Consider the following 24276-nt stretch of genomic DNA (forward strand, 5'->3'; position numbering starts at 1 on the left):
ATGGTAAATGGTCAGCAAATGCTAAGCACTTGAAAATATTGCTTAGCAGTGACAGGTTTTCAACCAAGAATACTGATAATGTCTATCGTTTGTGACTCTGGTTCTCTGCAGCTCCTATAATATATATATATATATATTTTTTTTTTAAATACATTTTCCTAACAGATGAAAGAAGTGTTAACAATACTTTCTGCCCAGAATCTCTATGAAATTTAAACTTTGTTTTAGTTTTATATGAAGGGTATGTTTCTGTACTATCACTTAATTGTAAACGGTCAAAAACTTGTGTTTGATTAACCTGCTGTGTTTATTTATATTAATTTATTTTAACGCACATTTACATCCATCCCAAACAAGGATAAAAAGCCACTCGTGGTATGGGGCTGCAATTATGCATAGAGATGCAAGCTTCTTAAGTTCATACTTTCTTTTTCTTTAAAAACACACTTTCTTTTAGATACAATATTTTTTTCATTGAAATAAAATAATGTGAAATCTAACAAGAATCAGTTGAATTGACTTTGACTTTAATGAAAGCACACTGTGAAAAAAAAGTGTCCACCCATTATGTCTGGATTTATTCAAGCGCCTTCTCAAAACTCACTTGTTAAAGTCTATATAATTTTGTTTGTTTTTCTTTTGTGACTTTGTACAGCGCATTGTGTATTGCGCTTTATAAGAACGGTTTATGATTATTATGTAAATCAGCATAGTTTTTGAGGAAAAGGTAATTTCTAAAATGGTTTGACAACTCACAAATGGAAACCAGTTTTGTCTTTACGGACCATCCTTGCTGTAGAAACCTGCATAAATGTAGGTAGTTCAAACCCATGGGTGAAGAGAAGTTATTAACTTTCATTTGGTTTCTTTCAAGAGTATGACTCAAACATTTGAAACCCGAATTTTACAGTAGAAAAAAACAACATCTTGATTCTTTCAGGACAAGATGTTTCATTTTGGAGAACAATTTTTTGAAGGGGAGGACTTCTAGCTAGTCTAGTGGTTTCCACCAACTTTCTGTAAACAAAACAAAAGTAATTGGTAGACAGGTTCTTTGAGGTCCTGGCGTGGGTTTATTGTGGTTTTCGCCTAGTCACTGTTCCTTAAAGCATGGGCTGTAGAAAGTCACTACCGTTTATCGATCGATGACAGCTGAAATTTGACTCTCTGGTCTTTTGACATCGTTTTATCATTCTTCGGCATAATCTTTGGCCCTCTGGCCAACACCCTGCTGGTGCATTGGTGTTGCTGTTCCCATGGTAAGTACAGTATGGTAACTTCAGTGACAAATTGATAGTTTTCTTTTTTGGTTTTTAACTGATCAACTCTTCTTATTTTGTAACTTGTGCCTCGCTGTCTTATTCCTCCATGATTATACATAACATGGAGGTAAGAGACATCCATGGCTTAACAATCATTCAGTACAAAGAAATACAACATTACCCAACTGAGACTGAGAGTGTCTACGTGGTAAAGGAGATGCCTTCCCTCCTCTCAGAATCAACCGATGTGATGCAATTGTGTACGCTGTCGGATCCCCCAAAATGCAAACTATACAAAGTAGGCTGCGACAGTGGCAATTGTTGTACAGAAAGAAAAAAAAATAGGCCTGCTACAGAGATAGCAGTAAAAAGAGGAGGGTCCATGTGACCGCACCCATTGCAACTTTGACCCGGCCATTGGAGTTTTAGTATATATTTTTTTATTTAGAAAAATTATAAGTTGGTTAAAATAAGTACAGAGCCCCAGTTAGCAGTTACTTGGTTTGCAAAGTGTAATAAACTTTGCACTTTGTAATTTGACCGGTACTTCTTGGAGTTTAAATCAAATTATAAATTATTTGTTTCATATTTCAATACTCTGATGAAAACATGACATTGGACTTAGATTTGAGCAAGAAAAATATAGTTTTCTGAATCTTTTTGCAACTTATTGCTGTTGGTTTAAATAAAATTAAAATGCCATTTTTACAGAGGGTTGCTTGTTGGGTCATTAATTTAATTTTTTTCTTGGAAAGAGCAAAAAACATCCAACTGCCAACCTACTATTTTTGACTTTTTCTCCAATTGAATGACCGATTGATTGAAAAAAAAAAATTTGCTTAAAAAATAACATATTTGCCTCTGTACATCATCAGCAGATCGCAGTTTAAAAGTTGTAGACAAATTTGTAACAGGAAATTCTGAGGTAGATTTTTGTTCAAAAATTCCTGGAATATTTAACACATAGTTTGAACTGGGACGGTGTGAATGATTAATAAGAAAAATTACTATATTTTAAATTTATTATGTCCTGAAACTGAACAAATTGGTATATATAGCCACTTACTTTTAAAATGTTTAAATTTATTAAATGAACCTTTTTTGAAGACCCCCAAAACTCATTTGAGATTTTTCAATAGAATATTAATTTCATAAATTGCATTAAAAAAGTAAAATAATTAAAATAACAATGAATTTAAGAAATAAAAAGAGTCTCATAATCACAAGACAGAAGAGAACAGAAAATACTTGAACTGGTATGATATTCTTTCTACTCCACTGATTATGTTATGATGGTTTGGAAAAATCAGCAGAAATTGTAATAAAAAGACTGAAGCTGCTGACAAAATTATCTCAGCCCTTGTTCTTAAAAATAACCTTTTTCTAAGGGACAAATATCATGCCTGTTAAAAAGACCATAATAAAACCAACCCTACAACCACATTAAAACTACTATAAAATTTCATTTCAAAACCAAATCATGATCCCCAAGAAAAAAACTAAATCATATACCAAAATCAGTAGTTTTTACAAATCAAAAATTTTGAAACAAGATAATTGAGAATTCAGTTTTGGAGCTATATTGTAAACAAATGCCCCCGTTACTTTGAACTCTCTCATAACTTTGAAGTACTTTCGGTTGACATCTTTATGACGTGTTTGCTCACAAAGCCGTGACAACTAATAACAAAACAAAAAACCTTCAGATTTTGAAACGCTGCTCCTACGTCATGGCCTTTGTCCTTGTTTGTATACGGATCTACAACAATTATGATATGTGTGGGCCAACCTCTGTCAACCACCAAGCAGGGGCGAAGTGACATGTTCCCCTTAAGTTTTATTGGTGCCCTGTAGTTCATGTGCATCCAACTGTAACATCTCAACAAACGACACACTATTATACAGCCATGACATGAGCAAACTTTTATGTGTGCCTTGACTTAAGTGCTGGATCTATTGTGATAGCAGTATATGCGTGAACTTGAGTCTAGCCAGGTTTATTTGCTGAAAAGGTGTGGATATCATTAACGCTTGTGATTACTAAGGCAGAGTTGTTTAAACATTCAGACGTATTAGTATACACTAGAGTAGAAGCAGGGGTGTGGCTGTGTCGGTTTAAACAGGATTTGTTGGAAGGTAAGCTAATTTTTATATGACAAACTGAAAGAAATTTCAAAATATGACAAACTGAAAGAAGTTTCAAAATTTGGTTATAAAATCAGTGTGAAGCAAAACGCTTATTGTTGGATGATCATGACTACTCTGTTCAATTACACTGGAACTTTTTCAATCTTGGTTCACAAAGTTCACCCAAAAACAAGAATTTATGCAACAATTGTGTCTAGTATAGTGTCTTTTTCACTTTACTCGCGCTCATTGTTTACACATTGTTATAAAAGCCAGCATTGAAAGATTTTGTGTTTCTGTCCCCTAAAAATGTGTGAAAATGTCTTCTTTTTCAGTTTCGCATTTAACATTGGTTAATTGATTTTTTCTTTAACTTCTGTAACCCCTTGCTTCAGGTAAAAACAGACGAACAATAAGGGAATTGAGTCAAGACCCTGCAGACGGAATTACTGAGTTAGTTCACAATTGAATGATTTTAAAATGGAGCAGATGACATCTGCAGTAACTGCCTTGTTGGTGTTGGTTCTTATTTGTATTGAGCCAGTTGCTGCTCAAGCCAGTGGTAAGTACTTTAATTAAAAAGGGACAGAAAACAGTGAGGAGTAAAAAATTTATGTAAATATTCATTTAATTGACCATTCTTGATCATATACAATACGGAGTAAGAAGCTAAAAAATTTGCGCTGCTAGTCTATGACTGAGGGACTCCATAAACCAGGGTCTTGGGTACTTAATGCAATCAAGATGTGTGGCTTCTAAGGTCACAAGGGTCAGAGTTTAGCAATCAGTCTTATAATAATTTATGGTCTTGGTGTTTCTCATTCCTATAGGTGGTATATCCGGTGTAGCGATTGGTCTTATCGTGGCTGGAGTGGTTGCTGTTGTTGTCATCGTTGTGTGTATTATTATTGGCTGCATGATCTACAAGAGGAAACAGTAAGTCAAGACGATTCTTTATAGACCTTTATCAAGCTGCCACCATCTTGGGCATGTACCCTGTATCCAATAAGAGTACTGAAGGCTAATTTACATTAAACAAAAAGGGACCAGGCTGTTCTCCTTCCAGCCTCATCAGTTTGATTACATTTATTTTAATGGGGAGAAAATCAAGATGGCTGCATTTTTTAGTTTTTCACAGCTCGCTATAAAACTTGAAAACACAGTAGGCCTACCCAAAGTCTTGCTGTGCCTGCTGGAACTTTCCTTTTGTCCTTTTCTTTAATTTTGGCTAACTGCAGTTGTCTTGCCTTTATGTTTATAGCTTACAAACTTCTAACTTTACTGGACATTGTGTATGAATGCTTTGAATACTAATAGAAAAATATCAAACTGCTCAATTGGACACAGGACACATTTTCATTGAGCTGTTCAAGCAGCAGAAAGTGCTTAACAAATTTCCGCTTTCTTTAGCAAAAGTAAGCATAAAACCAACCACAACTGGTACATTTGACAAAGTAGTATTTTGGCCAGTAACATTATTATGATCAGCAAAATTTGTTTGTGCTCCACGTTACTTTTGTGCTTAAGCAACTCTTTATGAAACTGGGTCCTGTAGTGTTTTTTACAGTGTGCCACTTGAACTTTAGAATTGTACGGCAAGTCAAAATAAATTTACACAATTACCTTATCTGAAATCTAGTTTTACTGCGATTGTTCCTTAAAAAATGTGCACACACAAAACTTGAGTTTAGTACTCTTATCTTAGCCGATACAACACAATACTATACATCCTTATTATTTGTTCAATTTTGACTAACCCAGGGTTTTACTTCAAAAACCTTCACCAAAAGATTTTGATTGTATTTATATTTTTAGTATTTCAAATATTTCATTTTGTTGTGTTAAGTTTTCTTTTGTTTTTTTCTGGACTGTAAACTATAAAAAAAAAATTACTGTGTCAAAATTACACAACTTCATGCTGAAACAACAGTTGGAAAACTCAAAGTAAAAACAGTCTACCAACTAAAGATTATTTAATTTATACATTAGGGTCAACTTGTTATCTGCCCATTTATTTATTAATTACCAAATATAAATTGTGATCATCGTTATGAAAATTGTCTCTCTCATTTTCCTTGATCACAGTCTTGGTCGTCTAGAATTAGAACATCCTGAATTTGAACGTACGGGGGAGCCCTACTACAAGGCGTCAGTAACTAATGAAACCATAATCCCTAGTGCTACTCAGGCCCGATATGACACAACAGATTCCAATGCCTCATTGGATAGGACGGCAACTGCGGATTCAGGTACTTTAAATGAACATCTTGTCCAAAATATGTGAAGAGCTATACCCGTAGTGAGGTGTTGTCCCTTTTTCTCTTGAAATTTCGACATATTCGTTCGTATCTATATAGTGTCCCTCACAACGCAGTCAGCAATTTGCTATGATTTTCACCACACCAAGGCACAAACATACCCCCAAAATGACAAAAAGACCCAACTAAATAGCCTAACACCGCATACTGGCAACTCAATATGTATAAGATGCAACATTAGACATGTGCCCCAGACCAGACCAGTCAACACCGGGCCAATTTGGAATACAGTACCCCAGCAGTTACCGAGTCTAGTAATGAGCCATTTTTGCAATAAAAATCATACTTTATTTTCTCCTCTGAAGAACGTTTATATTTAAGTTGTAAATATTAGTTATTAGGGAAAAGTTTCCGTATGGCGCCACCACTTTTTCATTCGATATTAAATGATATAATATCTAATTTACCTCAATGAGATATCCCTTTTTGTTAAAATGAGTGAACAAGTGATGGCGCCATACGGAAAGTTATCTGTTATTTAGGCCTACCTGCATTTTACTGAAGAGTCTCTGTGGAGCAAAGTGCGGCCTAAGCTTCTTGGCAGGGTTGAATCTTCTCTTGAGGTTTGCCGTGTTGTTTGTGTTTGTAATTACAAGAGTTATAGAAAAGCCATGTAGTTTTACAGCTGACTATTGCCAATGCTGTAGTAGGTAGTGTGTACTGTCCACCACAATGCAGAAGAATAAGTCACCAGTGATGTAGAATCGCTCAAGTGTGGAAGGCTACACAATAGAAGACTGGTCAGTCCACACTGGGATGTATTCAAGGAAATTTTTATTCAATTCAATTTTATATTTTATTTTTATTAGGCATGCTCAAAAGTACATGAAGTTCCTTTTCCTTGTGTGAAAAAGATAAAATTTACCACTCTAATTAACAATTAAAAATGTTAATAAAAATAAAAATAAATTAATTCTTGTATATTTAATTGACCCAAAAATTTAGATTTCAATTTTAAATAGTTAGTTTTTTAGAAATTAAAATTACAAACTTTTTATTTATGGTACTACACACAATAAACAATGGTTGTAGTGTAAGTAATTAAATCTAAAAATCAGTTACTGGTAGTGTCAGGATGCCAATTTTATTTCACATCCATCTTAATAATTGTATGATGTAATTTGTTCATTGTATCTGTCAAAATTCAGTCAGAGAAAAAAAACTTTCAAAAAACAAAAACAAATAATTGCTGATAATTGATTGGGCCATGCAACCTTGAGGGTAAATTCTGGGGGAAAGTGCCATCCTACTAGTGTGCTGAATTTAATCAAGTAGCTGATCACAAAAACATCAGAATAAAGGTTACCAGCCAAAATACCAGATCACACGTACCGTTTTATAGTTTTGCTGAAAGATTTTAAGCAGAATGTTAAGCAGAATTTTATGCCTGTGCAGATCTATAAAGGTGGGCCCTCTTGACTTCTCTTCCTCCAAGCACAGAGGGAGCTGAAGCTCAAAAAGTAGCTAAGCACAATTTTGCTTACCAGAATAACAGCAAAGATACTGACTTTGATGGAATTCCTGCTTAGTTTTTAGCAGAAAGTTTTTAAGCGGAATGTTAAGCGGAATTTTATGACGTTGGGCCCAGCACTTCACTTTTGTCTTCTCTTTTTCCAAGCACAGATGGAGACGCAGTATCAGTTGATGATGGTATGTCGTCAAGGACTGAGAGAAGAGAGAAGTTTGAACTGGAGTTGATGGAGTTACAACCTTATGCCAGCACCTTCAACGAAATGTCCAAAGATGTACAAGAACGAATCAAGAATGCCAAGCATGGCAACCCCAGGGTGAATGGATACAAGTAAGTCTCTAGTTAGATCAGTGTCGTCTTTTTGTTTAGTTACAATGTATACTTTGCGTGGTTATTTTCCCCAATCAACAGTTTTTAATTTCTTGTATTGTTGACAAGGATGCAACTTAAAAAACCTAGGTATTTCATTATTATACTCTAAAATTGTTTTCAGTCAATTATCAGTAGCTTTTAAAGGCACTGCATGTCCAAAGACTAGTAAAATTTGAAGTCAAATACTCGCTTAAAGTTATAAATTGAAATTCACTCTAATCTAAACTAGTGACAACTGCAGATGATTTTGTCCCTAGTTTCAATCAAAAAGAGTGAATTTCAATATTGATCAATAAATGGAATAGTCAAGTTAATCTTGCACAAACATTTTCTCTGAGAAACCCATGTTATACAATCCCTTTAAAAAGAGCTTTCCTCTTTTAATCTTTCCCTAGGGCTGTATCCAGAGATCTGAGTCGGGTACAGCATTTACTGAGTAAGAGGAATTCCTCTGGGTTTAAGATTCCTCCAGATGGGGCCGAGCTCTTATCATGGGCCTTGGAGACCAGAACAAAATATGTGGAACTACAACGGGTAAGTGTCTCGGTCTTCTCCAGCAGATAGTCAGAGAACACTGACCAAAACATCGAGCAGATCAAGCCGGCTCTTTTCAGAGCCACCACTACTCACAAAAGAGATTTTGACATGGTGTCATCGCAAATCTTAAATACTTGGTGCGTCAGTACATCTTGAATCCTGTCTCCCTTGGAATTCATCCCTCTAGCTTGTGCCGAGTTTGATGGATTCAAATCAAAACAGAGACTATCAAACAAGAAACTCTGTTCTGGAAAGGGGTAGGCTAAGAGGCATCATTATGTATGTCTGAATCTCTTCTTAAATGCACAGCAGAGAAAAGATATGGAGGCAACCGTTTTTTGTCTTGCCATTTAGTATCATCCAGTTATCATTATTTAATGATTGATACAATGCCAGCCTGCATCTGGGCCCTAATTATATGGCACCATGCTCTAGGTGGCTATGTGCCTCATGACTCCCAGCCAAGGCCATAATTATGTGAGAAGAGTTCATTAGTTCTCTCTTGTGCCACTAGGGTTTTTCTCCGGGCTCTCAAGTTTTTCTCCCTCCGTTAAAAACAAACACTTTTGATCTCAGGCTGTGCTCCTTTGTTATATATGGGTCGCTGTGCCTGGCCAATCAATGTGTACTCTACTGTGATGCTTGTTTTTAGTGCTGTTGCTTTTTATTGGATATTTTTGTACTGAAGTTTTTCACTTAGAAAGCTTTTATTTTTTCTCTTTGCAGTACAAGTCGCTTAAAGACAGCGGTGATTCTTCCGAGCCTCCAGAGATGGCTTCCATCATGTGGATCCAATCTAAAGATGATTCTCTCTTTGAGGATAAGTCATCTTTCGATGAGAGCGCCGTCATATGATCGAGGTATCTAATTGTGCCTTAGTAGACTAAGATGCCGTCATATGCATCAATTTCCCCCGTCTCACGCAACTATTGCGACTGCAAACTAAGTTTTTTTAAACGGGTCCAAACAATTTCTTGTCACCCTATGAAGAAAAAGTGTCACCAAAGAAAAAGTTGTGTGTCAAAGACAGTGAAATGAATCTTTACCTTGGTATAATCATCCACTTTTCCTCCCTGATGAGGTGGTCCCACAGAGATGCAACTTTCCCCATTACAAATGGGAAAAAAATCAAATTTCAAAATCAAAATTGTTATCTCCTCCAAAAAACACATGTAGTTGTATTACAGAAAGTTTATCTCCACCAAATCACCGACAAATGGGTCCCCTGCCTACCGCCCCCCCCCCCCCCATCCCCCAGATGAAAGACCATCCCCTGTGGCCCCTGTCCCCAACCCGCTCACTGAACAAAAACCCTGGCTATACTGCTGTCCCTTACTAATCAATGTAATGTGATTTTACTGTTTGTTTCCGTTTGTAAATTTAATGCACATTATTTGAAAGTCTGTGCTCTTCTAAAAATTCTAAATTCTGATGTATTTTTTGGGAGTTTTTGCATGCAATTTTAGCTCAAATGCTAGACACTAGAGTCATGGCAATTTAGATTATAAAATACTACTTTAATGAGCTTGTTACTGTCTGGCCATTTTGATATAAATTTTTACTGTTGTGAAACAAAATGATTGAATGAGATACTGCTTGAGCGCTTATCTCAATAATTTATTCTTAAATATTAGTGTTTTCTTTAACCAAGAGCATAAGATCTAGACAAATATTGAACCTGTGCGATCTAGCCAATTTGAAATTATTTTTACAGCAGAGCAACACAATAATTGAACAAGATACTGCTAAAGTGCTATATAATATATATTAAAACAGGTCATTCTTGGACATTTCTGTAAGAAAATAACATCTAGGTAAAATTTCAGGTTACCTTTAGTGATTCTAAGACTTTTAAAACACAGGACACTGCAGAAGAAAAGACATTTACTTTGCAAAGTTCACACATGTTTCTTGGGGATCGAATGAAGACAATGTTGTGAAGAATGACCCCTGTGCTACTTAAGTGGTCTTGTACTATGCGCACTGCAGTTGGTTCAGTGGAGTTGGTTGCCTCAAAGTTTTCTGTACTAAGGCCATTAAATGCAGTATTCCATGGCAAGCAACAATTAACACATTAAAATTGAATTCAGAACTTGTCGCTCTCAACCAAGCACGGTTCAAGATTTTGCACAGATTTGCCAGACAGCCAAAAGACTTTTTTTCTTCATACTATTAATTTATTAGTTTTACAATTCGATGGACACTTTGCATTTCAATCTGAAGACCAGTCAGATGAATTTTAAGATAAATTTAGATAAAGATTTTTAATTTACAGAGTACTTTGTATTGATTATTACATGTGTAAATAACGTAGTACTTAACTTCTTAAAGATAAATACATTAAGCTTTTTATAGTAAAATGTTAGTAAATTAATTCGGTGAACTGAAATGTTTATAAATTCCATTTATACTTTGTACTATAAGAAAAGACCAAACCCCTGATCCAAACCAGGCATTTGGCTAGTTTTTGCTGGGTATGGAGTGGGGGCCTTGTTGGGCGATCTCTAACCTAATTCAGATATTTACCAGTGACAGTAGCAGTTGTACAACAAAACGTCTACCAAAGTGCTGGCCAGCTTTTGTTACTAAACTTGTCACTCTTAATTAGTCATGCAAGTCAAAGTAGGTCTATACTACGATATATTTGAAATAATGTCCAGTAAATGCATGTAAATACCAAACACAAAACGAATGAAAGTTGAAAATCAACATATCAGACTTTCAATTTTAAATGTAACTCTTAAATAGTACAAACTGCAGCTTTGCAAAAGGTGCTATGGTTTTACATGAACAAAATTAGTACACATTTTTCTTAGTAGTTTCATGTACTATTATATCATAAATCTTGGCAATCACACACAAAAAATCATTCTATTTCACCATGTTTAAAAAGAGCGGTCTTGATATAAAAGGAGCAATAAATTGCACAGAAAGTATACCATGCACTTCGTTTCCAGAAGAAATTGAAATATGGACCCAATTTTTAAAGATAATTAAAGCTGCAATAATTATTTATCTTTCAGCATTTTGAGTCTAGCGGCAATATAAACGTAGTTAAAGTTCGCTAATAATTAGATAATAAAAATGTGTTTATTAGTTTTTCGTCCCATTCTATGCAGTATACAGGAATTGCTTAAAGACACTGGACACTATTGGTATTTGTCAAAGACCAGTCTTCTCACTTGGTGTATCTGAACATATGCATAAAATAACACTACCTGTGAACATTTGAGCTCAATTGGTCGTCGAAGTTGCGAGATAATTAAAACAAAATTAAAAACCTTGTCACACGAAGTTGAGTGCTTTCAGAAACTTGATTTCGAGACCTCAAATTCTAAATCTAAGATCTCAAAATTTAATTTGTGGAAAACTACTTCTTTCTCGAAAACTATGTCACTTCAGAGGGAGCCGTTTCTCACAAGGTGTTATACTATCTTCCCATTACTCATTACAACGTAAGGTTTTATGTTAATAACTATTTTGAGTAATTAACAATAGTGTCCACTGCCTTTAAGTTACCAAATATCACATTTTTATACGGGCAAAAATGTTAGTAACATTTTAGGTGCTTTACTAAATGAGTTGTTTTTAAATTAGGCGGCTGAGTATTTTGCTTATATTAATATTAAAGTTATGAAATAGTTACTTGAGGGAAACAAAGAATATAATTTTGGTTTTATCACACATTGTTGCCAAGATCAAAACCAAAATAATATTCTGTATTAATATTGTTATAATCAGCACATTTTTATTGAGCCTTTATTTCGAGTAGGTTTTATTACACAAGTGTTTATATTGCTGTGATTGTGAACGTTTATGGATTTTCATTTTTGATGATCCGTTGTCAGTTTTCTGTGTGCCAAATAAACGAAATAATAAAACAAGTGGAAATTAAAAGATGCATCTGTGTTTAATAAATCTCTCTGCTTTGTATAGTTTGGTCAGGAAAAAAACTGTTAAGCTTCTAGCAGAGAAACAAAATTGTTGTTTGATGAGGAAAGAGACATATCATGTTGTGTCAAGCACTTTTAAAAACTAAATATTAAACAAGAAAAATATAACTTTTTAGAAATCTTTTAGGATGAGGCAGGTAATCTGTGTTAGATATCTTGAAATTAGAAAACCTCAAGAGCCTCCTCTTATGACCACTTATCTGATATTTTGACATATGCAAATTTTGATTGATCAGAGTGACATCTACATTTTTAAGAAGTTGGGAAGGGGAGTTCCGGAGCCGACTAAAAATATCACAGTAAAGGTAAATGAGTGCATAATGAATACATGTACTTGGTTAGAACCCAATCAGAATTTTCCCATAACATAAAACCATGTTCATCGCTGGGCTAAAAAAAGGCACAGAGTTTCATGAAAAAGCCCCCAAGCGCCTAGCCCTATTTAGGACTCTTCCTCTGTAGTATACTACGAAAGGCTGCCAGGGCCACCAAGCACCTAGAATTCAAAACAGCACTGTGACGTCACACTACGCACTCAATTCAAACAAGACAATGTGCTTTTATAACAAGTTTTACTTTTTGTTGGCTAATTACTTTATACATGTAGTTGGCCAACTACCATACGTTTGGGTCATTTTGATAATTCATGGGCCAAAAGAGTGGTAGCCTCACCTCCAGTTGTGATTCTTCATCGAAGGGTTTTCTGGGCATCTGCAAGTGGTCCCTAAAACGGTGAGAATTTCTCACGATGACAACAACTTTTATCTTGACTGACCCAAGTGCTTGATTAACCTCAGCATGGTGAATTACCTGCTCTACTTTGATTTCTGCCGGTGTTAAAACTCCTTCAGAAGTTGTCACGATTGGATTTATGTGTGGCCTAACACGTGTCAGTATCACCAAACGATATGTACCGCCTATATGATTTTGGTCTGGTTTTAACCGGTAACTAATTTCCCATTTCTTAGATTTTGCGTTGAAGCATTTTGATCCAGTAAGTGACCACATACAAGACTCGTCTGATAAGGTGTCATAAGCAGACACACTAGTAACAAGTAAACTCAACGCTTTGGTTTTTTTTCTGACAAACTCAGATGCTGATAGTTACTACTGACAGGCCCCGAGATGCAAATACGAGGTTCAACACAATGTTTTTTAGATAAGGTGCTTTTTGTGTCACATGGAAGAAGACTTAATTCTTTTTCCTCAGATACAAGAGCTTTCCACTCAAAAGCGTCATGAATTGAATCTTGAAGACCTGAATCATTCAGTGAACTTTGGATCTGCAGTGACCTATCAGACATAACAGCGGGAGCTGTAATTCCTCTTTTAAGTGAACAGAGATCTAAGGAGGACATATGGGTAAAGTGAATCTTGGAGATGACTTCCTTAGTGTACTTATCATAGTCATGACCACCTGTGTAAAGCCAATCAACAGCTTGATTGAAAAGATGCCTTTCACTTAGCACAACCAGGTCGGAGCTCTCCAACATCTTAAGAAACAAACTCGGACCCATCTTTTGTAAAGAGGAATCGGATAGGTGAAAAAAGTTTGTTTCAAGGAACTTGAAACAGTGATCATACATCTTGGTAAATCCAAACTCTTCAGCATCTGTAAGTGTTTGGAGGGCTATAGTGTCATTGGAAACCTCTCCTATAAGAAATTCCTCACACAGCTCACAAATCTCATCGACTTCATACTTCTTAGAAAGCTTGATAAAGGAATAGACAGTATCTTTACTGATCTCAATTGTCTCTGTATACATGAACTTTAAAAAGTCAGAGAAGATCACCTCATATTCTTGATCGTCCTCCAAGACATGTGGCTCGTCTGAGTTTGACCTCTTGAGTAACATCTCCTTGAATACTGGACTCCATGAAGATAAGATCAGTTTATGGGCATGGAAGATGCTTGACCCAACCATCAAAGTGATGTCACTTAGACTGCCGCTGTCAAAGAATGGCGAAAGTTTGAGCAGAAGATGATCACTGGGTTGAGTTTCGTCTTGGTCTTGAGATGGGTCATCAAACTGCTTGTGTTAAAAAAAGTTGGATAAAAGTGTGTTGTAAACGCATTGAGGTATGACATTAGTAGTTAATGATCCGTGTTGTTACTTTACTTAAACTACCAATTGCTCACACTGTTTTATCGTGTTCTATAATTTTTTTCTTTAAGTAAAAAAGATTACAAACTTTGCACATTACTCCCTTTAATGAAGACTGGTTACACTGTTGCGTTTTGTGTGTGTTAGAGTTAACAGTGTGTGACCTGTGAAATTAAGGATATTTAGGACAACCAATGAGAGAATTAGGCTTTAGGCCTACGTAAGTTTGGTTTGGCTTGCTAGTGATTTAAAAACAAGGCTGACCAATAAGGTTTGGTCTGCAAATGAGTGGCTGAAAGTTAGGCGGAAGCATATTTATTGTCACAGTTTATTTCTGGTAAGGACATTAATTTTGTCCAATTTCATCAAGTCTGTTGAAAGGTCCATAAATTAGTTTATAAATTAATTGGTTTTAGTTTACAACAACAATATTAATTGATGAAATGAAAGTTCAGATAGGAAATTTCAGATAGGACATAACAAGCCCAAATGCCACCCTCACACTGAAGTCAATGGAGACATACCATTGGCGGTGAGTTGTGAACAGTACATACTTGCATGCATGTTTCCAAAGTTAGCATAGACAATGGCAACTTATGCTAAGGGTCGGTTACTGATCTAACTTGGTTTTTAAAGTCAAAGAACAGGGTTGGTATGTACACTCATGTAGTCATACACAGTTAATATTTCTCATTTCATTTCATTAATTCTGGGGACTTTCATTAAAAAGTGAACATGCAACAGCAATAACAGCCCCATGCAAAAATGACAAAGAAGGGTTTCAGTTTCTAATGTGGGAAAAATGCTTTGATTCTACTTACTTAAAAACAGAATTTTGTGAAGTTCAGCCACCAGCAAAGTCACCCAACCTGATTCATCTCCAGAATGGTTGTAGAAGAGAAATAACTCAGGATACAAATTCTGTCAACCCTCAGCAGGAACAAGAGACTTGTCAAAAAATTTGCTAGCTGAATTTCAGACACACAGTTTGTTCATATTACCAACTCATACCAACTTTACGAGCTTGCAATATCATACAAGGAACCCAATGCCAAACTATGCTGAAAAATCATTATTATGGTACACTGAACACACCCACAACGGACAATGGAAATCACAACACAATCATTATTTGTTTACTCGTCAGTAAAAAAATTCTCAAAATTGGAATTCCTCGGGATGTGCAATGTCCCACAATCCCTTGGGCATAGTTAGTTATTGACCTGAAGACCAGATAACTTTGATGAACTTTGATATTTACAGAGCTGTGGATTCCAAGCAAAGATAATTCAGAAACTGTTTAGTGTGAACTCAAGTTGTACTCTAATCGCTATAAAAAAAAGTAAATAAACTCAATTTTTAAAGTTATTTAAAGCTGCAATAATGTCTAGTCTAGTGGGAATAATTACAAACATAGTTACTATCAGAGTTTGCTAATACATGTAAGTTGCAAGACAACAAGACTTTAAGGTTTCATTAAAAACTCAATGAGATTTTTGTATTATAAGGAAGACATGTTTTTGCTCATATTAGTGATGTAATAGGCCTAATTCATGAATGGATTTAACTGATTTGACCAGTTTCCTAGGAACTGTACAAAATGTTTTACTGTGAAACATGGACCCTAACTCAAAAGTCTCTAGACGGTTGATACACAGGGGCCCAATTTCATAGAGATGCAAGCAGAAAATATTGCTCAACATTTTTCTACTCAGCAGAAATGAGCACGATACCAGTCAAAACTTTTGACATGGTGGTTTGGCTTGTAACCTTATTGTGGTTAGTGTAATTTTGTTATGCTTAGCTACAAAATTTGTGCTCAAGCAGCTCTATGAAATCCGGCAGCAGAATCAATGCTGATGAAAACAAGAATCTCTTAGTGAATTACCGAGCAGTCAACAATAATGTTTTGTACACGTTTTAATTTCAATCGCTTCATGCATACATTATTTTGTTTAAATAGCTCTTCAATGAAGGAAACATATGTCTGGTAACATTCCAGCTTTAGTGACATTCACAATAACCCATGAGTCTAGCAAGTGTCTTTTTGAGTCTTTTAAGGTCTATAAAAAACTCACTGTAGGTGTTTTAAAAATCTTGACAAACTTTAACCTAAGGCAAATCAATTATGATAAACAGCTTGCCAAGTTGATCAATATTTTATTTTCTAAAAATCTTGTTGCTGTGATGCATGTGCGATTAGGTTTACATTTTATATCTTCTCTACAATTGTCAAAATCAAACACTTTTTTGTTGGAGACATCAGTACTAGAACGAGGGAGTCTTGAGTTCTGAACTTAGTGGAGGGCAGTAAGTAGCACATAATGCAAAATTTCCACAAAAGGGTCGAGCTTTAAAGGTTAAAGGCACTGGTACAAACACTTTAGGTAATTTTCAAAGAATAGTTTTCTCCCTTGTTGTATCCAAATATAAAATAGCAAACCTGTGAAAATTTTGGCTCAATTGGTCATCGAATTTGCAAGAGAAGTCTTTTACTATCTGAGTGATTTTTTTTAAACCTCTTTCTGAAAAACTACCTTGCTTCAGAGGAAGCCGTTTCTCACAATGTTTTACACTACCAACAGCTCTCCGTCGCATGTTACCAAGTAAGTTTTTATGCTTAAAATTACTTTGAGTAATTACCACAAGTGCTCCGCAGTACCAACATGAACATTGGTCACAGAGTGAGAGCCCAAGAACAATGTGGATGTTGTGTAGTCATGGCGTTGGATCCTTATGGCACACCAAACAGCTATCCATTTGATTCTTTCCTAATAGATTTGTGTCCTGAGTGAGTTTCAACTAAACGTTTTACACGTTTCACATAAAAAAAAAAAAATAATGTTAATAGTACCCCCCAAACCCCCTTTAGGCACACACAACTGAAAAAAAAGTTGTCTACTTCTTTACCCAACTCTTATCACAACCCGAAATAAAAATTGCCACTTTTATCCAAAGGTGTTGAGGGCTACAATCTAGAGCCTCCCAAGGTACATCCAGCTCTAGTTTCTTCCCAACATCTCCTTTAGCCACAGAGGAAATACAGTCAATGTACGTTTGGTCTTTCCTAATGAGCAATGCCATGACAAAGCTTCGTCCAATATCCTCAAAATGTGGTAGTACTCTGAACTTTATGCTCCACCTAGCTGCGTCATCTTCTTTGACAGCGCGACCACCGACTTTCCACATGTCTTCGTTAATGAGGTACACATTCCCCTGTTCTCCCTGACGCGCCACAGGACAAAACAACTTGAACTTTTCAAAATGTTCAAATTCTTTATCCTCTTCCTCCTTTTCAAGAGTAAGCCGTCTGAAGGGTGATGATTCCACCTGATGCTGACACACAGGGTTGGATATTCTTACGCAGAACTCTGGCTCCATGTAGACACGAGGGTCGGAAAATCTAGCCATGCTGGTGTATGAGCCCTCCCCTGCAAATGCCCTGTACTTGAATGCCTCAAACACACACTCCTTCAGCATCGGCTGGAGTATTAGAGACTGTTCCAGAAATGACAGCTTTTCCAAATCTCTTGCCGGGATGTGCTCATAACGAATCAGTGACAAAACTTGCTTAATCAGTCCTTCCAATTCCACACGGTTCTTGCTGAGCCAAGCTTTTGCCCTACGAAGCACAAACTTCTCATTAGGAACGACTAGGCCCGATCTACCCAGTAAAGCAAGAAAAACATCAGGCCGTAGGTTGTTACTCTCTGGTATTGCATAAAAGTTGTTTTCCATGAGACTGTAGCACTTTTCCTGGATCCTAGTAAGCCCCTCTGTTGCCGTTGTCATAGCCTGTACAGCATCAACCCAAGGTGTTGTTGTTGATTCTAATACTTGCATTAGATACGCTTCACAAATCTCATGAAGATCACTGACCATATACTTGTCAGCCAATAGCAGCATAGGGTGTACAGTCTCTTTGGTCAGCTCCAGTTCTTCTGTGTACATGAATTTCAGGAAGTGTTCAAAGCAGTCAGCACAGTCTTCTGGCTCATTCAGTGTCTGGGTGCGGACACTGTCGCCACTTGGTTTTGGTGCCCATTTCTTATCAAAAAGCATCGTCTTGAAGATTTCACTCCAAGTACCGAGTATGAGTGAATGGGCGTGGTAGGAACGCGTGCCAACTTTCAGAGTTGTGACATCACACTACGGACTCAATTTTAACAAGACAACATGCTTTTATAACAAGTTTTTCTTTACTTTATAGTTGGCCAACTACCAGTACCATGGATTTAGAACTAATCCCGGGTCATTTTCATAACTCATGGGCCAAAAGTCTGATAGCCTCACCTCCAGTTCTTCTACATATATGGGTTCTTTGGGCATCTGCAAGTGGTCCCAAAAACGGTGAGAATTTCTCACCATGACAACAACTTTTATCTCGACTGACCCAAGTTCTCGATCAACCTCAGCATGGTGAAGAACCTGCTCTACTTTGACTTCTGTTTCTGTTACAACTCCTTCAGAAGTTGTCACGATTGGATTCATGTGTGGCCTAACACGTGTCAGTATCACCAAACGATATGTACCGCCTATATGATTTTGGTCTGGTTTTAACCGGTAACTAATTTCCCATTTCTCAGATTTTGCGTTGAAGCATTTTGATCCAGTAAGTGACCACATACAAGACTCGTCTGATAAGGTGTCATAAGCAGACACACTAGTAACAAGTAAACTCAACGCTTTGGGGTTTTTTTCTGACAAACTCAGATGCTGATAGTTACTACTGACAGGCCCCGAGATGCAAATACGAGGTTCAACACAATGTTTTTTAGATAAGGTGCTTTTTGTGTCACATGGAAGAAGACTTAATTCTTTTTCCTCAGATACAAGAGCTTTCCACTCAAAAGCGTCATGAATTGAATCTTGAAGACCTGAATCATTCAGTGAACTTTGGATCTGCAGTGACCTATCAGACATAACAGCGGGAGCTGTAATTCCTCTTTTAAGTGAACAGAGATCTAAGGAGGACATATGGGTAAAGTGAATCTTGGAGATGACTTCCTTAGTGTACTTATCATAGTCATGACCACCTGTGTAAAGCCAATCAACAGCTTGATTGAAAAGATGCCTTTCACTTAGCACAACCAGGTCGGAGCTCTCCAACATCTTAAGAAACAAACTCGGACCCATCTTTTGTAAAGAGGAATCGGATAGGTGAAAAAAGTTTGTTTCAAGGAACTTGAAACAGTGATCATACATCTTGGTAAATCCAAACTCTTCAGCATCTGTAAGTGTTTGGAGGGCTATAGTGTCATTGGAAACCTCTCCTATAAGAAATTCCTCACACAGCTCACAAATCTCATCGACTTCATACTTCTTAGAAAGCTTGATAAAGGAATAGACAGTATCTTTACTGATCTCAATTGTCTCTGTATACATGAACTTTAAAAAGTCAGAGAAGATCACCTCATATTCTTGATCGTCCTCCAAGACATGTGGCTCGTCTGAGTTTGACCTCTTGAGTAACATCTCCTTGAATACTGGACTCCATGAAGATAAGATCAGTTTATGGGCATGGAAGATGCTTGACCCAACCATCAAAGTGATGTCACTTAGACTGCCGCTGTCAAAGAATGGCGAAAGTTTGAGCAGAAGATGATCACTGGGTTGAGTTTCGTCTTGGTCTTGAGATGGGTCATCAAACTGCTTGTGTTAAAAAAAGTTGGATAAAAGTGTGTTGTAAACGCATTGAGGTATGACATTAGTAGTTAATGATCCGTGTTGTTACTTTACTTAAACTACCAATTGCTCACACTGTTTTATCGTGTTCTATAATTTTTTTCTTTAAGTAAAAAAGATTACAAACTTTGCACATTACTCCCTTTAATGAAGACTGGTTACACTGTTGCGTTTTGTGTGTGTTAGAGTTAACAGTGTGTGACCTGTGAAATTAAGGATATTTAGGACAACCAATGAGAGAATTAGGCTTTAGGCCTACGTAAGTTTGGTTTGGCTTGCTAGTGATTTAAAAACAAGGCTGACCAATAAGGTTTGGTCTGCAAATGAGTGGCTGAAAGTTAGGCGGAAGCATATTTATTGTCACAGTTTATTTCTGGTAAGGACATTAATTTTGTCCAATTTCATCAAGTCTGTTGAAAGGTCCACAGACACAAGGCTCTACTCACAAACAAAACGCTCTACTCACAATGATTTTGTATAGTATTTTTCAATTTTGAATGGTAAAACCGAGATTAAAAAAAGAGGAAATCAGCTGATCTGAGGAACAGTCACACGATTGTACAGACTCATATACACGAGGGACCTCTCCTTATTCGGGAGTTATCATTCACAAGATATCTTGTGCTATATCACATGGGACAGTTTACAGGCAAACTGTCACATTAATTTCTACAGAGTATGGGTATGTACTGTAACAAAATCACTGTAGAAATCTGTATGGTATTTTATAAACACCCGTTTAAATTTGAGAGGATGGTCTAAAAGTGCAAAATGAATCAAAGTAAATATACCAACCTGTTCTGTATCTTCTATTTGATGTTCTTGCAAAGCAGCAAGAAAAGCCATGTGTGATGCCATTCCACGAATAAAATCTCCACTATCTATTAAATCCATTGCGATTGTGAAACTACATTTGGATCTGAAAATTTGAACGAAAAAAAGAAGTTTGGGGGCGATTGTCAGAAAAAAAATACATGTATCGTGAAAGATATTCCTGATGAACAGAGATTGACAGATCAGAGAGAACATCAATATGGGGCTCAGTTGGTAAACTCAACTGGAGTTTGCAGTTCAAATCCTGCTCTATAGGCATTTTTATACTCGTTCACCCCTTCCCCTGTAATTTTTGTTTGCTTTTTTGTTTCCGAACATCAGAATTATATAATCTTAAAACACACATGCATTTGGTTCAACGGGTGATACGTAGAGAGCACCAGGAAAAAGCCTAGGCTTATACAGGGCCTGGGGTGGATTTCACAAATAGTTAGGACTAGTCTTATCTCAAGTTAGGACCAGTTACTCGTCCTAACTTAGGACTATCCATGCAATTTGTATATCTCCCAGGACTAGTCATAAGTTAGGACTAGTCCTAACTCTTTGTGAAATCGACCCCTGATCCCTTTAGTTTATAAATTAATTGGTTTTAGTTTACAACAACAATATTAATTGATGAAATGAAAGTTCAGATAGGAAATTTCAGATAGGACATAACAAGCCCAAATGCCACCCTCACACTGAAGTCAATGGAGACATACCATTGGCGGTGAGTTGTGAACAGTACATACTTGCATGCATGTTTCCAAAGTTAGCATAGACAATGGCAACTTATGCTAAGGGTCGGTTACTGATCTAACTTGGTTTTTAAAGTCAAAGAACAGGGTTGGTATGTACACTCATGTAGTCATACACAGTTAATATTTCTCATTTCATTTCATTAATTCTGGGGACTTTCATTAAAAAGTGAACATGCAACAGCAATAACAGCCCCATGCAAAAATGACAAAGAAGGGTTTCAGTTTCTAATGTGGGAAAAATGCTTTGATTCTACTTACTTAAAAACAGAATTTTGTGAAGTTCAGCCACCAGCAAAGTCACCCAACCTGATTCATCTCCAGAATGGTTGTAGAAGAGAAATAACTCAGGATACAAATTCTGTCAACCCTCAGCAGGAACAAGAGACTTGTCAAAAAATTTGCTAGCTGAATTTCAGACACACAGTTTGTTCATATTACCAACTCATACCAACTTTACGAGCTTGCAATATCATACAAGGAACCCAATGCCAAACTATGCTGAAAAATCATTATTATGGTACACTGAACACACCCACAACGGACAATGGAAATCACAACACAATCATTATTTGTTTACTCGTCAGTAAAAAAATTCTCAAAATTGGAATTCCTCGGGATGTGCAATGTCCCACAATCCCTTGGGCATAGTTAGTTATTGACCTGAAGACCAGATAACTTTGATGAACTTTGATATTTACAGAGCTGTGGATTCCAAGCAAAGATAATTCAGAAACTGTTTAGTGTGAACTCAAGTTGTACTCTAATCGCTATAAAAAAAGTAAATAAACTCAATTTTTAAAGTTATTTAAAGCTGCAATAATGTCTAGTCTAGTGGGAATAATTACAAACATAGTTACTATCAGAGTTTGCTAATACATGTAAGTTGCAAGACAACAAGACTTTAAGGTTTCATTAAAAACTCAATGAGATTTTTGTATTATAAGGAAGACATGTTTTTGCTCATATTAGTGATGTAATAGGCCTAATTCATGAATGGATTTAACTGATTTGACCAGTTTCCTAGGAACTGTACAAAATGTTTTACTGTGAAACATGGACCCTAACTCAAAAGTCTCTAGACGGTTGATACACAGGGGCCCAATTTCATAGAGATGCAAGCAGAAAATATTGCTCAACATTTTTCTACTCAGCAGAAATGAGCACGATACCAGTCAAAACTTTTGACATGGTGGTTTGGCTTGTAACCTTATTGTGGTTAGTGTAATTTTGTTATGCTTAGCTACAAAATTTGTGCTCAAGCAGCTCTATGAAATCCGGCAGCAGAATCAATGCTGATGAAAACAAGAATCTCTTAGTGAATTACCGAGCAGTCAACAATAATGTTTTGTACACGTTTTAATTTCAATCGCTTCATGCATACATTATTTTGTTTAAATAGCTCTTCAATGAAGGAAACATATGTCTGGTAACATTCCAGCTTTAGTGACATTCACAATAACCCATGAGTCTAGCAAGTGTCTTTTTGAGTCTTTTAAGGTCTATAAAAAACTCACTGTAGGTGTTTTAAAAATCTTGACAAACTTTAACCTAAGGCAAATCAATTATGATAAACAGCTTGCCAAGTTGATCAATATTTTATTTTCTAAAAATCTTGTTGCTGTGATGCATGTGCGATTAGGTTTACATTTTATATCTTCTCTACAATTGTCAAAATCAAACACTTTTTTGTTGGAGACATCAGTACTAGAACGAGGGAGTCTTGAGTTCTGAACTTAGTGGAGGGCAGTAAGTAGCACATAATGCAAAATTTCCACAAAAGGGTCGAGCTTTAAAGGTTAAAGGCACTGGTACAAACACTTTAGGTAATTTTCAAAGAATAGTTTTCTCCCTTGTTGTATCCAAATATAAAATAGCAAACCTGTGAAAATTTTGGCTCAATTGGTCATCGAATTTGCAAGAGAAGTCTTTTACTATCTGAGTGATTTTTTTTAAACCTCTTTCTGAAAAACTACCTTGCTTCAGAGGAAGCCGTTTCTCACAATGTTTTACACTACCAACAGCTCTCCGTCGCATGTTACCAAGTAAGTTTTTATGCTTAAAATTACTTTGAGTAATTACCACAAGTGCTCCGCAGTACCAACATGAACATTGGTCACAGAGTGAGAGCCCAAGAACAATGTGGATGTTGTGTAGTCATGGCGTTGGATCCTTATGGCACACCAAACAGCTATCCATTTGATTCTTTCCTAATAGATTTGTGTCCTGAGTGAGTTTCAACTAAACGTTTTACACGTTTCACATAAAAAAAATAAAAATAATGTTAATAGTACCCCCCAAACCCCCTTTAGGCACACACAACTGAAAAAAAAGTTGTCTACTTCTTTACCCAACTCTTATCACAACCCGAAATAAAAATTGCCACTTTTATCCAAAGGTGTTGAGGGCTACAATCTAGAGCCTCCCAAGGTACATCCAGCTCTAGTTTCTTCCCAACATCTCCTTTAGCCACAGAGGAAATACAGTCAATGTACGTTTGGTCTTTGCTAATGAGCAATGCCATGACAAAGCTTCGTCCAATATCCTCAAAATGTGGTAGTACTCTGAACTTTATGCTCCACCTAGCTGCGTCATCTTCTTTGACAGCGCGACCACCGACTTTCCACATGTCTTCGTTAATGAGGTACACATTCCCCTGTTCTCCCTGACGCGCCACAGGACAAAACAACTTGAACTTTTCAAAATGTTCAAATTCTTTATCCTCTTCCTCCTTTTCAAGAGTAAGCCGTCTGAAGGGTGATGATTCCACCTGATGCTGACACACAGGGTTGGATATTCTTACGCAGAACTCTGGCTCCATGTAGACACGAGGGTCGGAAAATCTAGCCATGCTGGTGTATGAGCCCTCCCCTGC

The 24276-nt window shown here is 36.5% G+C and overlaps 3 protein-coding genes across 4 annotated transcripts; 1 reads left to right on the forward strand and 2 right to left on the reverse strand.

Moving 5' to 3' along the window:
* Positions 1 to 1071: 1071 nt before the first annotated feature.
* On the forward strand, positions 1072 to 9337 carry LOC117292945. 2 transcript variants are annotated; one of them, XM_033775126.1, is made up of 7 exons: positions 1072 to 1259; positions 3785 to 3951; positions 4220 to 4325; positions 5475 to 5638; positions 7331 to 7508; positions 7946 to 8084; positions 8814 to 9337. In XM_033775126.1, exons 2-7 carry the CDS (start codon positions 3870 to 3872, stop codon positions 8940 to 8942), a joined length of 798 nt encoding a protein of 265 aa, XP_033631017.1. In that variant the 5' UTR covers positions 1072 to 1259; positions 3785 to 3869; the 3' UTR covers positions 8943 to 9337. The 2 variants fall into 2 exon arrangements, with proteins under 2 accessions (XP_033631017.1, XP_033631016.1); XM_033775125.1 differs by lacking the exon at positions 1072 to 1259 and adding an exon at positions 2896 to 3398.
* Positions 9338 to 13101: 3764 nt separating this feature from the next.
* LOC117292439 (kelch-like ECH-associated protein 1) lies at positions 13102 to 15023 on the reverse strand. The gene is made up of 2 exons (XM_033774475.1): positions 15015 to 15023; positions 13102 to 14070 (listed from the first exon to the last, which is right to left on the reverse strand). The coding sequence occupies exons 1-2, from the start codon at positions 15021 to 15023 to the stop codon at positions 13102 to 13104; spliced, it is 978 nt and encodes a 325-aa protein (XP_033630366.1).
* A 2020-nt stretch (positions 15024 to 17043) lies between these two features.
* LOC117292441 (BTB/POZ domain-containing protein 17-like) lies at positions 17044 to 21717 on the reverse strand. The gene is made up of 3 exons (XM_033774476.1): positions 21663 to 21717; positions 20626 to 20749; positions 17044 to 19794 (listed from the first exon to the last, which is right to left on the reverse strand). The coding sequence occupies exon 3, from the start codon at positions 18205 to 18207 to the stop codon at positions 17044 to 17046; it is 1164 nt and encodes a 387-aa protein (XP_033630367.1). The 5' UTR covers positions 18208 to 19794; positions 20626 to 20749; positions 21663 to 21717.
* Positions 21718 to 24276: the final 2559 nt, after the last annotated feature.

Source organism: Asterias rubens, chromosome 7 (genome assembly GCF_902459465.1).
Source record: "Asterias rubens chromosome 7, eAstRub1.3, whole genome shotgun sequence".
Classification (NCBI taxonomy): Eukaryota; Metazoa; Echinodermata; class Asteroidea; order Forcipulatida; family Asteriidae; genus Asterias; species Asterias rubens.